The sequence below is a fragment of the Nicotiana tabacum genome, chromosome 9 (genome assembly GCF_000715075.1).
Source record: "Nicotiana tabacum cultivar K326 chromosome 9, ASM71507v2, whole genome shotgun sequence".
NCBI classification, from domain to species: domain Eukaryota; kingdom Viridiplantae; phylum Streptophyta; class Magnoliopsida; order Solanales; family Solanaceae; genus Nicotiana; species Nicotiana tabacum.
The window spans coordinates 90,391,311-90,408,859 of NC_134088.1; the positions used below are offsets into that span (position 1 = coordinate 90,391,311).

Below are 17,549 nucleotides of genomic sequence, written 5' to 3' on the forward strand. Positions count from 1 at the left end.
AGTTCGAATTTTTTACATGTGAGATTCCAACATAATGTGTTGGAATTTTATAATGTCCTGGAATTTCAATATAATAAGCTGGAAGTTTATACGCTGGAGCTCCATAATCCAGCATATTATGCTAGAACTTTCCATGTGCTAGAGTTCCAACATAATATGCTAGAAGTAGGACTGCTTATCAGGCGGATTGGGCGGTTAATTACTCTTAACGGTTTGGCTTAACGGTTATCGGCTTTTAAATGTATTAATCCGCTAGCCACCCGATAAGATATCGGGCGGATTGGTATCAGTTTAGCTCTTATCGGGCGGTTTATCGGCCTAATTCAATCTATATTGCGTGCATTAATTGTTTGTTGACCGCCTAGCATACAAATTCAGAATAGAAAATTACACATTGAGTCCAGACATACATGTCTGTTAACGCCTACATAAGAATGATGTAGTGTGTCATGTGGTGTAGAGTGAAAAAAGCAGAACACATTGTAGTCTACATTACATCCCAAAGCAAACTATGATATGATGTAATTAAGGAAAAAGTAGTTCTAATGGATATGCCACTGTAACTCTTGCTAGCTATAACATGGATCATACAAGGATATCAAATTTCATTGAGATAACTATGTGATTGCTTGGGTTTAGATGCAAAGGAACAATTTCAGTAGTTTAGCTCATTAAATATAATGGTATCTAAGCTTTTATTAATTTATTCATAGCACAACGAAGCAAAATTACAATAAATGTGCGGTCCTTCCCTTTGTTTCTTGTTCATTTCTCTTAGAAAGGTAACAATATATTAATAATTAACACAAAGGTTGTGCTGGAGCCATACTTACAATTTTAAAAAGCAAAGATATGAGCTTGCTCTTCATACTAGGGCACTAAGATGGAGTGATGGAAGCCTGGACGTTGGCGGGATAGAGTACTGCGGGTGGCTGTTGGAGTGCTGGTTAAATTTCTACTGAAGCTGGTTGAATTATGGTCGAATAAAGAGAACCATAATTCTGCCGGTGGCTGCTGGTTGAAGTTTAGGCGTTAGGGTTCTGATTATTTAGGAATTAGGCGTTAGAACTTAGAGATAGAGTACTAGAAGAAGTGGAAGGGTTTTTGATATTTAATATATATATATATATATATATATATATATATATATATATATATATATATCTTAAGATGTATATATAGTATATAAATCGAATAATTCGCCCCCAAACCGATAAGCCGTTAATTAAAAAAATTCAATCCGTTCCCCGTCCGTTAAACCGTTAACCCGATACCAATAAGCCATTAAGCTTCGGTTTCGGTTCGGGTTTCGGTTTCGGTTCGGTTTTAAACACCCCTAGCTAGAAGTATATATGCAAGAGCTTCATAATCCAGCATAATATGCTGGAACTTTCTGTGTTTTAGCAAAATAATGATTATTTTTTATTGATTTTGTAAACGATGACTATTTTTCAATTATTAATCCAAAAATTGGCTAGTCCGTACTATTTTCACCCTACGGGCTGAAGTAAACTGATCAACCTAAATCAGCCCAATTTGATAAGTCCAGACAAAACCAAAAAGGAGAGACAGGGAAATTCAACCACAAGCTTTTGGATATAAAAACAAGAAAAATTCATCATATGCATGTAAATATATTTTTCTAATGTTTATACAATATGTCGATATAATTGAGACCGGAAGTAAAGCAATAAAACCAATATAGTGAAAGAAGCATAACATACCACAGCCCAATGCAATCTCATTTATGTACCCCCACCCCACCCCCACCCCCCACCCAATAAAAAGAAAAAGAAAAAAGCATAACAGTTATTTCCTTGAACACATATAAAGCACCCCAATCTCTGTATCGTGAAACATACTAGTAATGATACAATCAATATCTCTTCCGAATACAAAGGGAACAGACAATCTGAAAAACAAATGTGTAATCCAAGAAAATGTCCCTGGCGGAAGATTTCATTACCTAGTAATTACCAGCGGATTGTGCCACTGGCACATTGCCATGTCCACCAAAAGGTTGCCCTCTAAACATTGATAAAGTCTCTAGGAGATGATGCTTTGCTTTCTCAAAATTGATTAATCCCATGAACCAAAAGTCATGACCATCAATGGTGACAATTTGAATGTACCTTTCTGATGGATTTTCTCTCATGACTACAGGGTTGATAGTGCCTATGTTTGCCAATGGTATTGCAACCTATATGCAAGTCGAAAGCACTCGTTAACTGAAGGAACAACATCAGTAGTAGTTTTAACACGCAGTTGTATGTATATCTCCCCTGTGTTTAGTTTTTCTTCTCTTATTCATTTTCATCGCCGATGAGCATCATACATAGATAGTGCGAGAGCCAAGCCAAAAATTTATACAAAGGGATTCGACAAAATACCAAAATGTCATAGTTGAGATTCAAACATGAGAGCTAAAGCAACTTTTGAGCCCCTTAACACTATACTAGATTATTCTGTTGTGTTTAGAGGATTCAACAGTTTATATATAATAAAAATTGAATCGTTATAGCCCTACTCGCACAGTATATTTTTCGATGAAAGGGATTCAATTAAACCATTTCCCTTTCACCTAACTCTGCCCCAGGGTTAGAACTTTCAAGGAGAACTTAATACAAGTGTACCCTTTTCTGGTGCATTTATAGTAAGAAATATTCAACTCATCAGAAAAAATACATAGTACCCCATAATGTATTGGCATTCAGTGAATCTATAGTCTAAATTTGCACGAGTTAATTACCTTATAGTAGCTCCAAGCTTCCTGTCCAGATGGAGCTCCGAAAGATAAGGGACGATCACTGCAGAAAGCCACTTTAGTAGATGACAGATACAGAGTTCCAGCAACAGGGCCAGTTGTTGTAGATAGGTAACAAGCAAATGTTTTCTTCAACTGCTCATTTGGATCTGTAGCAAAATTCTGCTTGTATAGTGGCTCAAATCCTCCCTCTGTTAAAGCCTTAGCTGTCAATTTAAGCTTTCCACATGCAGCTTCGGACACTGATGGCCCAGTTTTCACTACAACATGAAGAACAGGCTAGATCTATCAAACACTTGTACATATATTTGCCTGGTATAGCTTGGTGAAATAGACAATAATCAAATAGGAGTAAATAAATATATGTATCCCTCGCAGTTTAAGCTTTTCGATGAGGTGATATGACAACATAAGTCTCATCGCCACTTCTTACAGAATAAATTTGCACATGAAAAAGAATCAATCCCGCATTTGAAAAGGATGTGAAGATATAACTGAATGAAGGAAAAGTGCGTCTTCTAAAACTAATTACTTCATTTTACGTGAACCTTTTGACTGGAAACGAAATTGAAGAAAGAAATAAATAACAAGATCAATCTCATGGTTTGAATTACATACTTTTGAACCTTAGTACTCGTAACCTGCCATAATAAATATATGACTATAAAAGCTTGTTATTAAGTTAATTCTTTTCAAATTTAGAAAAATATCAATTTTTTTAACAGACCGAATAGGAGTAGGAAATAAGAAGGTCATCAACTGAAACGAATGGGGTAATATTTTAGATGAGGCAATCACACAATTGAACAAACAGTTAGAACTCACGGTTATGCCAGAGGTTGCGGGCGGTGGTCTCAGCTCTATTACTCCAAGAATTGAGGATATGAACAACAGGATCAAGAGGGTTGTTGCTCGGCCTTTGAACAGGAGAATACAAAAGGTAAGGCTGCGGTTGAAAATCATGGCGGTGGTTCTGATCAGCTCCCCATAAGGCAGCCTTCTGGTTGTCTGGATGTGTAATTGGAACTGCTGGAGGTCCCATAATATGGGTACCCAATTTTGCCCGACCCATATCAGGTGATGGATCTTGTGACCCTGAAGTTGATGAAGGAGCTGCAGTAGGAAATGTTTCGGGGGGTTCTGGTTCTTTAGCTTTAGCTGGTATTTGGTTATTCTCTGCTGTGCTTGTCATAATTGATCGTTGATTATTGTCTGATAAGGTAAAGATTCTGCTGAGAATCTGCTTTAGTAGAATGGAGAATTTTAAGTGGAGAAATGTTAATGGACTGTATTTTTACATAAAGAATTGAAGAAGATGAGAAATAGGATATATTCTGTAAATGCCAACGCGTTTTCTTTTGCTTTGTTATGAAGATTATGCTGCAAATTTAAGCAGTTAGCTAGAGAACATCAGCTGAAAGAGACATCAAACAAGTAGAGGTAAGGCTAATTATACTCTAGCTATCTCGTGTTTTCTCTTTTACACGTCCCTTAGAAAAATATTAAATAGAAAATTTTTTTTACTATTTTATTATTATTTATATCTTAAAATATAATTTATCTTCATTTATTACTTACTCATAATTAAGGTATTTGTAATCTTCAAGAATAATTAATATTAAGGATAAAATATGGAAAAAAAATTAATTTTAAACTTTTAAAATGACAAATAATTTGACACCACTATTTTTAGAAATCAAGACACGGAATGTTATTATGAGAAAGAGGGAGTAGAAGATTATCTCCACAAATATTTTGCAACATACCTTAATTTAGTAACTTTAAATTAGAGGGTGGTCATTTGCGGTTTGCTTACTAATATTATATGTGTTTGGTTGCAATTTCTACCTGTTTTTGCGTGCTAATTAACGAGAAGAAGGAAGGGTCAACTGGTGATCATTGGATTCAAACTGATTATTCTTTTATATTTTCTCGGTAGTCTACTCGGTTAAGAAATGGCTCACATTTATTAAATTTCCTATGTTGCCAGTTTGCACTGTATATGTACAAAAAGAATTGCTTGGCTTTCTCGTTGTCTGCCAAGCCATGTACTCATTTTGGCTAGCGTTGACTTTTTTGGTCATAAATAATATTTCAGTATTTATAAATTTTTAAATTTAGTATCCGTAAATATTCATTTGGCTAATAACATTTCTATGCGTTGAACTTCAGTACCTGAATTAGCGCTGAAATATCAAATGCTTTATTTGAATCATATTTCTAGTGAAATACTTTTTTTTGACGATACACGACATTTAAGAATATTAGAAAATTTTTGAGATTTGTACTCGAATAAAGGTGTCTATAATATACTAAAGATGATTTTTGAACTTTGTGGTCTTACAAATGTTATGTCATTCCTATAGGAAATGTCATTAGCGATAAATAGGAATATTAAAATAAAAAACTTACTAAATATTTATAAAAGTAACATTTCTCTTGAAACGAGGGAATACTCATTTCTCCTCACAGATTTTTAACTTTTTTTATGTGAAATTCTTCTCCATATGGAAATGCAAAAAATATCTTTTTTCGAATTCAACTTATAATAATAGTTCACCCTTTTCAATTTCATTTAAATATTATCCAAGCTCCTACACATGAATGACGCCTATTTACTTCGACATGTTCGACCCTTTTCTTAAGTGGAAGATGAGGCCCAAGTGGTAGGTGGACCTGGATTTCATTACAAATTGCATTGGGGCCTCAAAAATCTTCAAACTGGCTCAACAACGGGAAAAGTATATGGTATAGCCGCTCTCAAAAATAATACGGTATATAGTATATAGTATATAGTATATATATATATATATATATATATATATATAAAAATATTTTTTAAAATATATTTGGCTAGTGAATATAATTAATTTTTTTTGACTGACCGTCAATGGGTAACTTACCTAAGTTAAAACATGATATTAGTAAACTAAATTCTCCAAGTTAGAACTTAGACCCTCTTGAAAAGGGAATTTGGCACACCGTGATAACTGCCAACACGTTTTGGCAATATTTTAGCCAAGAATTTGATTTAGCAACTTAAGCCCAAAAAATTAGCATATATGGCCATATTCCCTAAAAAAGGAGAGATAACAGGAGAATGAGAAAATTCTCGTCCTAATTTCATGCCTAAAAATTATCTCTTTGCAAAAAGTAAAAAAAAAATGAGATTTCAAAAAAAATTTCTCTGCTAAAGGGATTCAAAATCATCCACGTGATTCAGTTAGTTGTAAATTGCTATCAACTAGAGTCTTAGTTTTACTGACATTCTAACTCTTGTGTAAATAGTTGTTGTATTTATCTACTTAGATTTGGATTCACTAATCCACTGTATAAATGTACGTAACAAAGGCAATGGAAAATGCATCACTTTCAGCAACTATTTGTGTTCCTTTATGGTATCAAGAGCATCAAAGACTCTAACGAGTAACTGATTCTCGGAACACCTTTTTTTTTCTTCTTTTCTTGTCAAACCAAACCAGTGACAATGCCCTCTTCAGATACTATTGTTGTTGCTACTACTGGTGGCACTGCCCCTCAAGCATATCAACTAATCACCATTAATCTTGCATCCCAACTACCTCTCAAACTCACCAGCAGTCATAATTTCTCGACATGGAAAGCTCAACTTTCCACTCTCCTCGTTGGATATGACCTCATGGGTTATGTAGATGGAACGGAACTGTGTCCTCTACAGTTCCTTACTTCAACAGATGGTTCAAGCAAGCCCAACCCAGCCTACAAAATCTGGACAAGGCAAGATAGCCTTCTTCAACACGCAATCATAGCCAGAGGCGGAGGCAGAATCTGAAGCTTATGAGTTCGGTTTTCCAATTAGTATAAGCTACTGGGTTCTAAATTAGTAATTTATATATATTCAATGAATTTCTTAGGACAAATATATGGATTGAACTAAAGTTATTGGGTTCGGACGAACCCGCAACCTCAAGGCTAGCTCCGCCCCTGATCATAGCCTCAGTGGATGGCACAATCGCACCAATGATAGCCAATGTCACCACAGCTGCACTTGCTTGGAAAAGTCTTCACACTACATATGCCAACAAATCCCAGGCTCGAATTTTTGGACTTCGTGAACAGCTATCCGTGCTGCGAAAGAATTCCAAATCTATTGTTGATTTCATGGGTGAAATAAAATCCTTAGCGGATGAACATGCAGCCACTAGATCTCCTTTAACCAGCGAAGAGTTGACGATTAAAGTCCTTAGTGGTTTAGGGCCTGAATTTAAGAAAATTTCAGCAGCCATCCGAGCCTGAGACACACCTATAACCTTTAAAGAACTATATGATAAACTACTTGATCATGAAGTTTTCCTCAAACATGAAGATGCCAAGAAGAAACAACTCACTATCACTGCTCAACTCAATCAGAGAAACTCCTCAAACAATTGACCTCGTAGTAACAACTTCAATACCAATCGCAAATCCTAGTCTACAAATGGACAGTCGAGCAATTAATTCAGACAGCAAAATGGATATAATCCGTGACAATCGAACAATCAACGAGTTCAGTGTCAACTTTGCAATAAATTTGGTCATATAGCTAAAGTTTGCCGCTCAAAATCTCACTTTGCTGCTAAAATGCAAGCTAACTTCGATGCTCGTAACAACATGTAAAATAGTCGGTGGGTGATTAAGTCAGGAGCGTCACACCACATGAGAAATGATCCACATAGCCTCATGTTTGCATCGGATTTTACTGGCACGGACGAGATCATCATTGGTGACGGTAATGGTATTCCTATTTCACATATAGGAAACACTAATCTCTCAAATTTCAATTTTAATTCCTTTGTGCTTAATAATATCCTGTGTGCACCTCATGTAAGAAAAAATCTTATTTCAGTAGCCAAGTTTTGTAGACAAAATAATTCTTCCATTGAATTCTCTCCATATTCTTTTGTTGTGAAGGATCTGAGAATGGGGGAAGCACTTCTTCAAAGCCAAAATAATGGGGATCTGTACGAACGGTCATCAATTGATCGTGTCGCCGAGCATTCACCACCTTCCACTCAGTTTGCAATATCAACTAGTCATCCACCACTACATTTGTGGCATGCTCGTTTTGGCCATCCTCAACCTCACATCACAAAGTCAATGGTCTCGTTGTTGAACCCTCCAGTGTCTACATCCAAGTCTTTTACTTTTTGTGATCCTTACTTATGTAATAAGAGTCATCGTCTCTCATTTGGAATAAATACTTTGCAAAGTGTTAGACCTCTTGACATTTTGTATTCAGATATGTGGGGACCCTCTCCTATTCGTTCCTTTGATAAGTCTCCCTATTATGTTGTTTTTGTCGACCACTTTACCAAGTATTCTTGGCTTTTCACAATTAAACAAAAATCTGATATCATGGCCATCTTTGATAACTTTAAAAATCAGGTTGAACGATACTTTAATACATCAATTTGTCCTTTCTATAATGATGGTGGTGGCAAATACATTGGCCTACTTTCTTTACTTAGTCGCCTGGGCATTCAACATTTCACCAGCCCACCATACACTCCCTAACATGTTGGGACGGCTGAACGAAAGCATCGTCATATCATAGAGGCGACTCTTACTCTGCTACACCATACATCTGTTTCACTTTTTTTTGGTCACTAGCATGTCAAGCAGCCATATACTTAATCAATTGCATGTCCTCACGGATTCTCAAAAATAAATCATCTTATCAAATATTATTTAACATTGCTCCCAACTACTCGAAACACCGTGTCTTCGGTTGTTTGTGCTATCCATGGCTTAGGCATACACAAGCCACAAGTTAGACAATAAATCAAAATCATGTGCTTTTATGAGGTATGAAAGAATTTCAAGCTGTTACATTTGCTACGATCCTCAAAATCACAAATTTTACTCTTCTCACCATGTCATTTTTGTAGTTGGTATTCCCCTTCAAAAAGTAACAAAATAGTCTACCTCGTGTCAATCTTACACAACAAGATCCCTGGATAATTCATCCTGCAGAATTTTCTCCACCTACTGGAGAAGTTCAAACTCCTTCCAAAGCTCTCTTATCTGAAGAGATACAAATGGCGCCGACGAACAGAGATTCCCATTACCCTGCCTTGATCAGTTATGAGCCTTCTGTATCACCATCACAGGTAACTACTTCACCTTTCTCTTCTTCTTTACCTGCTTCACTCCCTGCACAACCCAATCCAACACTTACTGTTAACATTACTGGAAACTACACCTGCCCATCTCAACCTCAAGACTCAACTCATTCCCAAACTACTTCTTCTCAAATAACCACAACTCCACCATTGTCAACTAACTAGTCTGCTTTATCACCCAACCAAAATTGACCAGTAATATGGTCAATGAATAATATTTTCAAACCAAAAGAGGTCTTTGATTATTTAGCCATAACAGGATCATCTCCTCTTCCATTAGCTCATAGTTCATATCGTCAAGCTTGCCAACATCCTCAATGGCGTAATGTAATGCAAGTAGAGTTTGATGCTCTACAACACAATCAAACTTGGTCCTTGGTACCCCCATCCCCTCATTATAATGTCATAGTATGAAAATGGATCTTCAAAATCAAACACAATCCTGATGGCACTATGGAGCGCTATAAAACGCGCCTTGTTGCCAAAAGATATACCCAACGACCAGGCTTTGACTTCGATTCCACATTTAGCCCTGTAGCAAAACATACCATAGTATGTGTTATTATCTCCATTTCTGTCACCTTTGGTTGGCCTATCCACCAGTTAGACATCAATAATGCCTTTTTACAAGGTACTTTGCATGACATTGTTTTTATGTAACAACCTCAAGGCTTTGTGGATTCTCGATTTCCATATCATGTCTGTCTCTTGAAGAAAGCTATTTATGGTCTACGCCAAGCTCCCCGTGCATGGTATTTGGAGCTTCGTTCTTACTTGCTTTTGTCTGGTTTTACTAATGCTCATTCTGATACCTCTTTGTTCATCTATCATTGCGGTGACTCTCTGCTATTTCTTCTAGTATATGTAGATGATATTATTATCACAGGTAACTCGAGGTCTGCTGTTCAGTCTATTATTACTAGATTGACCTCTCGGTTTTCTTTTAAAGACTTGGGCAGCCTACACTACTTCTTCGGTGTAGAAGTTACTCCATACAATGGTGGCTTACCTCTGAAGCAGCTCAAATATATATATGATATATTAGAACGCCACAACATGTTAGATGCTAAAGTGGTGTCTACTCCACTGTCTACTTCATCAGTGTTGTCTCTCAGTGATGGCTCTACTCCAACAGATACAAAAGAGTCTCGAAGAGATATTGGCACTTTACAATACTTGTCGCTCACTCGTCCATATATTTCGTTAGCGGTAAACAAGTTAGCTCAATTCATGCACTCTCCAACTGTTAAGCATTGGCAGGCTGTCAAAAGGCTTCTTCGATACCTGAAGTACACTATAACTTATGGCTTACACTTCAAGAAGTCTTCTTTTTTGTCCCTGACTGGGCCGGCAACCACGATGATCGCATGTCTACATCAGCCCACTTAATTTTTCTTGCCTCTTATCCGATCAGTTGGTCATCCAAAAAGAAGCGTACAGTTGCTAGATCATCTACTGAAGCAAAATATAAAGAAGTGGCTGCTGTAGTGGCTAAAGTGAACTGGCTCTCTAATCATCTTTGTGAACTCTCTCTAACGCAGCTCAAGTTACCAGTTATATATTGTAACCATATTGGTGCTACTTATCTTTGTAAAAATCCTGTTTTTCATAGTAGGATGAAGCATGTAGCCATTGACTTTCATTTTGTTCGAGACCAAGTTTCCAAGGGAGAAATTATCGTGTGATATATACCAACAGGTGGACAATTAGCGGATCCACCAACAAAGGCCCTACCTAAGAGGCAGTTCCTCCAACAAATCAAGAAGATTGATCTTCTTTCCATCCAGCCCATCTTGCGGGGGCATGATAAAGGGATTCAAAATCATAACGACTTCTCATTATCCATGTGATTCAGTTAGTTGCAAATTGCTATCTACTAGAGTCCTAGTTTTACTGATATTCTAACTCTTGTGTAAATATATGTTGTACTTATCCACTTAGATTTGGATTCGTTAATCCACTGTATAAATGTACTCAGCAAAGGCAATAGAAAAGGAATCACTTTCAGCAACTATTTGTGTTCCTTTACTCTCTTCTTCTTCTTCTACTTTTTTTTTCCTATTAGATTGAACAAGAGTGTGTGAGGCATGTAACATATGTATATCATATTGTATATCATGTATATCATATACGTAAATTTTTCATGGACAATACCGTTGTATATTATGTTATATATTCTTATGTATATCAGTATATACATACACATTATTTCATGAATATACACAAATTTGTATGTTAGATAAACTAATATAAAATAAGATATTGTTGGGCCACCAGCTTGCACCACTTCAGGCTTAAAGTAGCATACTTAAGTTTGGCTTAAGTTGGCCCGACTATTTATGTTATACTTAGCCCTTTTGTATTAGTTAGCCATTCTTTGTTAATATAGCATAGTAGTTATTCATTTTAGTGGTTAGCCATTTTACATTGTATAAACAAGATATAAATAGAAGAGGCCACAACTGTTAAGGTTTGGCCGATTATTTTGCATTCTCTCTCTTCGTTTGTTCTCTCTGATGAACTCTCTAGAAATCCCTAACCTCCATTAACGAGCTTCTCTTTCTGATCTATTTTCACTAGTTTGTCATGGTATCAGAGCGGGGAATCCGTTAGATATTGTTCATCTACGTCGAGCGGTGTTACCCCTGTCTGATTTTACCCAATTTTCATCACGATTTGTTTTCGTCGGAGCTTCGTTATTCTTTTGTTATTTTCCGGCAAATACACTATGTTCCTTTGCGATTGATTCTGTTTTGCTGTGTAGATTGTATTGAATCTTTCTGGTGTTGATTGGAGGCTAAGAATTCTATTTTGTTGAAGCTAGGGTTTCGTCAATTTCTCTCGGTGCTAGGGTTTCCTCGTTTTTCACTACTTCGCTGTAGCTGTTCTACTATATCAAGGCTTTACTTTTTCAGGTTGCGAAGAAGGCTGGTATTTTCACCTCTCTTTTGCATGTGTTGGATTCTGATTTTAGTCTAAAGTGTTTGTTGGTGAGTTAATTGTTATAACCATGACTTCTTCTTCCGCGTACACTCCTAGCCCTACATCTCTATTCCCTTTGTCGTCTGATGTACCTGGTGTGTCCCTGGTCCCTGTGCAATTTTCAGGGAGTGGGTTTGGAGGTTGAAAATGAAGTATGATAGTGTCGTTGTCTGCTAGGAACAAAACTGCATTTATTGATGGTTCGTGTCCTAAACCTGCTGCAACTTCCCCTGATTATAAACAATGGGACCGTTGTAATAATATGGCGATATCTTGGTTAACAAGCTCGTTATCACCAGATATAGCCGAAAGTATTCAATACTCTGAGACAACAGAATGTATATGAAAACAATTAAATAATAGATATGGTAGTATAAATGGGACCAAAGTTTTTGAACTAAAAATGGAACTTGCCTCTACCTATCAAGGATCCCTTGATATTGCTTCATATTTTACCAAACTTAAGAGAATCTGGGATGAATTGGGAGTAATGTGCAGCAGCCATGCAAATTCTTACAATTGTGCTGCTAAAGTGGGTTTCCAAATGGAGAAATATGAGGACAAAGTCCATCAGTTCCTCATGGGATTGAGTGAGGTTTATGTTGGTGTGAGAAGCAATCTGTTAATGATGCAACCTCTACCATCCCTTGATAATGTCTATAATATTCTTCTTCAAGATGAAAAGCAAAGACAAGTCAACCCACCTCCTTAATTTACCTCTAAAGCAGCCTCCTTCAATGTGAATTCCCTTAATAAAACTATTCAACCCCAACTGAATATGCAATTCCAGGGGCAGCAAAGACAATTTACTCAAAGAGTGAACTTTGATAATCAGTCCAGGGCCTCTAATCTCTTCTGCAAGTATTGCAAGAAGCCTGGGCACTTAATTGATAAGTGTTACAAGCTTTATGGCTTTCCTGGTAAGTTCAATTTTACCAAGGGTAGAAAGGTAACTGTTAATATGGTGACAGACTCTGATTTCTCTGCTTCTGAGTGAACTTCTTCCAATCAAACCTCTATTGTGCCTATTGCTGAAAATGCTTTTGTGGTGCCTGGGTTGACAAAGCAGCAATACTCTCAATTGCTCTCTTTGTTGCAGCAATCTCATGTCTTTGATCCTGCACCTCAACTCAATATCACGAGTTCTGCCAACTTTACTGGTACACTATTGCCTAAGAATGTAGTATATAGTTTTAACTCTACTTTGCTAAACCAATCTGATTCCTTAACTTGGATAATTGACTCTGGTGCTTCTGACCATATGACTGCTAATAAAGAATATCTCATTAATATCACACCTTTACCTATTCTTTTCCTAGTATCTCTTCCAAATGGTTATAAAGTAAAAGTTGCTTGCACAGGTTCTTTTGTTTTGGCTGATTCTATAGTTCTTTACAATGTCTTTTATCTACCTTCCTTTAAGCACAATCTCATCTCTGTACACAAACTCACAGACCAATTTGATTGTATAGTTCAGTTTACTAGACTTTCATGTCTCATACAGGGCCCTTCTCTGAAGAAGCCTCTGGATCTTGGTAAACTTGATAGTGGGTTGTACAAATTTGTATGGAAAAATCCCTCTCAGCCTCATGTTACTTTGTCAACTGCCTGCAGCAGCTTGTCATCTCTGTATGTTTCTAATCATCTTCCTTGTACTGTAAATATTTTTTCTCATTCTTGTAATAAAGTTGCTATGAATAAAATGGAAATTGTTTGGCATCATAGACTTGCACATGTTCCTTTTATTAAAATAAAAAGCATTTCTGAAATTTCCTCTGATAATTCCTCTACATAGTCTTTTCCATGTACTATTTGTCCTATGGCTAGACAAACTAGATTACTATTTCCTAATAGTTCTATTCATAGTTCTAAGCCTTTCCAACTTATTCATATTGACACTTGGGGACCATATCACACTTCTACATATTCAGGCTCAAAATATTTCCTTACCATTGTTGATGACTTCTTTAGATGCACTTAGACTCATCTGATGGGGTCCAAAAGTAATGCCTTTCCTCTCCTAAAGGCCTTTGTATTGATGGTTCAAACTCAATTTTATGTCACCATTCAAAGCATAAGGTCTGATAATGCTCTAGAATTGGGAAATAACAATGCTGCAGTTTCCTTCTTTTCTGAAAATGGAATCATCCATCAAACTAGCTGTCCACACACACCTCAATAAAATGGTGTAGTGGAGAGGAAACATAGAACCCTCCAAGGCCTTACTTTTCCAATCCAAAGTAGCAATCAAATTTTGGGGAGATTGCCTCCTCACAGCCACATACATCATTAACAGACTTCCCTCTAGGTTACTACAGAATAAATCACCTTATGAGTTGTTATTTGGAAAGACACCTAACTATTCACACTTGAGAACTTTTGGCTGCCTCTGTTCCAATTCCTCAAAGAGACAAACTGAAACCTAGAGCTATCCCATGTGTCTTTCTTGGCTATCCTTTTGCAAAGAAAGGTTATAAGTTGTATAACCTTCAATCAAAGCAGTGTTTTGTCTCTAGAGATGTCATTTTCTATGAACAACTATTTCCTTTCTCTTCAGATTTTTTCCTTCCAGTTATGTCAAAGGACCCATTGTCAACTACTTCACCTTCTGTTCCACCCTATTGGTCTGAACCTGTTCTACCTCCTGCTGCTACCACCCCTTCTATTCCTCTTTCAGTTTCTTTCCCTTCTTCTTTCCCTAATGCTACTAACAACCATCCTTCACCTTCTGATGCTACACCTTCTCCTCCACATTACTGATGCTTTCTTTGACTCTGTCCCTTCTACTTCTTCTCCTGTCACTGTCAATCTTACCACCTCTGTTTTCCCACGTAGAAAATCTAATAGAACACACACTCATCCTTCTTATCTCAAGGATTACATCTATAAACTGCCCAGTTCTCTTTCCTGTTCTGCTGTCCAACCTGTAGAGTTTGAACCATATACTTATTCTCATGCAGCCCCTATTCCAGCTTGGCAGGATGCTATGAGAAAAGAGTTTGAAGCTCTAGAAGCTAATAATACTTGGGATATTATTGCATGATCTTACTATTGAGGTTTTCTTTCCTATTTCTGTCTTCTGTGACAATATGGCAGCTATTCACATAGCTATAAATCTTGTTTTCCATGAACGCACTAAACATATTAAAGTGGACTGTCACTTCATCCGCAGTAAATTGACTGAAGGATTCATCCAGTTGTCACATGTTCCTACCTCTGACCAGCTGGCAGATGTATTCACAAAGCCACTACCTAGGGTTCTCCATCACACTTTTCTTGGCAAGTTGAAGGTTGTTTCCCCCTCCAACTTGAAGGGGGTGTTGGGCCACTAGCTTGCACCGCTTCAGGCCTAAAGCAACATACTTAAGTTTGGCTTAAGTTGGCCCGACTATTTATGTTATACTTAGCCCTTTTGTATTGGTTAGCCATTCTTAGTTAATATAACATAGTAGTTATTCATTTTAGTGGTTAGCCATTTTACATTGTATAAACAAGATATAAATAAAAGAGGCCACAACTGTTAAGGTTTGGCCGATAATTTTGCATTCTCTCTCTTCGTTTGTTCTCTCTGATGAACTCTCTAGAAAACCCTAACCTCCATTAACGAGCTTCCCTTTCTGATCTATTTTCACTGGTTTGTCAGATATACATTATAATATACATGGAGATATACACATGATACAATGGGGGAAACACATATCAAGTTACTTCAACCTCGAGTATTCAATATGAAATTTAGCTCAAATCTACCTCAAATCGTGTACAAATACCTCCAAGATTGATATTCAAGATCCTTAAGATTTTTACAAGAAAATCTGATATTATCGAATTGAGAAAAAATAATACTAATATGCAAATCAAAAAATTTGAACCAGGCTTCAATGATCTTTAATGGTTCTTCAAAAACAGAATCTTTTTCTACATGCATAGATAAAGTATTGACAATGTCGAAAGGAGATAAATATTTCTGTTGATCCAAACCCTAACTTCAATCAAATACAAGTGAAAAAGGTGATTGATCGAAGGTTAAAAAAATATTAAATTATATCGGTAATTCACAAAAATCAAAAGAGTTTATTGCCAGATGTAGAGCCATGGGTATAATAATAAAGAGATTTGGGAATAAAGACTGAGAGATTTGGGAAAATAACTAAAAAAAAAGGTTAGAAGAGAGAGAAGGGCGGGCAAATATTCTGAAGTTATTTTTAAGGACAAGGATTTTGGTTATAACAACTAATTTTTAAAGGTAAAAATCTAATGTAAGTTAACATATACCAATAACTATAAAATGACTATTTATGCCATTTAATGTTGGCAGTTGTCACGGTGTGTCAATTTTTCTTGAAGAGATCAGCTATGGAGGATAGCTTTTAAATCGGTAACTATAGTTTAGCTACTATTTTAAATAAAATAGGGAAAAAAAAATTTTTTTGATGCGAAAATTTGAACAGAAATACCCCTTCTTAAAATACAGAAGAACTTTAGGAACGACTACTGAAGTTTGAATATTTACTTGTTCAACTTCGATGAATAATTCCTAAAGTTCGAAATATGTAGTTTAAACTCGAGGATAATTACTGGAGTTTAAACCTTTTTCTGTTCAAACTCCAGGAACATTCATGTAGTTTGAGTTTACTATTTTCCTCGATTTGTTTTATAATACCATGATAAGAGCATATGAATTCAACAAACTCTGTTGATTGGTTCAATCTTGTATTTGTGTTGTCTACGTGGTTGTGTATCTTGTGCAACTTCAAACACATTAAACTTGCATTTTCCATCTCAACTATTTTTGATATCTAAAAAGGAGAGAGTAACAGACAAAATAAGTTTTATCGTAGTTGGAGACTTCTAGCAAAGTATGATTAAAGAAAATGACTAACATAGAAAATAAAATAAAAGGTGAAGTGCACCAATAGCTACTTTTAAGTATGCTATTTAAATATATTCACAATTTATGATGTACTTAAAGATTAGCCAATTCACCTAAACGTCAAGACTAAGTATTCTGAATTTTTGTATCCTGAAACTTTGAGCTGCTAATTTGAAATTCAGGACTTAGTGTCCTGAATGTTTGAACTGCTAATTTAAAATTCAGGACATAAAATTTGAATTTCTGAACACAATTTAGGACACGATGTCCTGAAGTTGGAACTTTGAGATTTAAATATATTGGTTAATCTTTAAATACATTATAAATTATGGATATATTTTAAATATCATACTTAAAAATGGCTACCTTGTGTCATTTATTGCAAAGACTAAATTGAGAGTTTTATGTAGTCTGGACTTTTTGGGCTGCAATGGAGATGCCGATTGGGTAAAGAATAAACTAAAAACCGGTGAATTGTTTACATGTTCAAACACCAGTACTTTCAGGTGTAAAAATTGCATGGGGCGCCCTATTTAGTCGCCCCTTTTTAACTTATACCCGTTTTATTTTTTTATTTGCATCCGTACCCATTTTGTTTTTGTTAAAAGCGTTTTAAAAAGACGATTTTTCCCTTCTTTAATAAAAGACTATTGACAAACTGCATGACAAAAACTTAAGTATGTTTAGGCTGAAGTTTAGCAAGTGAATTAAAAAAGTTCAGCTTGTTTAGACTGAAGTTTCGGATAAAACTCAGGACAAAACTGTAGACTGCATTACAAAAACTTTATCA

At 36.1% G+C, this 17,549-nt stretch overlaps 1 protein-coding gene across 1 annotated transcript; it reads right to left on the minus strand.

Moving 5' to 3' along the window:
* Positions 1–1,614: 1,614 nt before the first annotated feature.
* On the minus strand, positions 1,615–4,135 carry LOC107823763 (GEM-like protein 5). Its single transcript, XM_016650503.2, has 3 exons — positions 3,590–4,135; positions 2,750–3,024; positions 1,615–2,200 (listed from the first exon to the last, which is right to left on the minus strand). The coding sequence occupies exons 1-3, from the start codon at positions 3,954–3,956 to the stop codon at positions 1,967–1,969; spliced, it is 876 nt and encodes a 291-aa protein (XP_016505989.1). The 5' UTR covers positions 3,957–4,135; the 3' UTR covers positions 1,615–1,966.
* Positions 4,136–17,549: the final 13,414 nt, after the last annotated feature.

Bases quoted from the DNA above. Each gene is read 5' to 3' on its own strand.
- LOC107823763 (XM_016650503.2), bottom strand. From the start codon at position 3,956: ATGACAAGCACAGCAGAGAATAACCAAATACCAGCTAAAGCTAAAGAA. The intron at 3,025-3,589 runs GTGAGTTCTAAC...TTCATGTTGTAG, and splicing joins CCGCAACCTCTGGCATAACC to TGAAAACTGGGCCATCAGTG. The intron at 2,201-2,749 runs GTAATTAACTCG...ACTTGCATATAG, and splicing joins AAGCTTGGAGCTACTATAAG to GTTGCAATACCATTGGCAAA.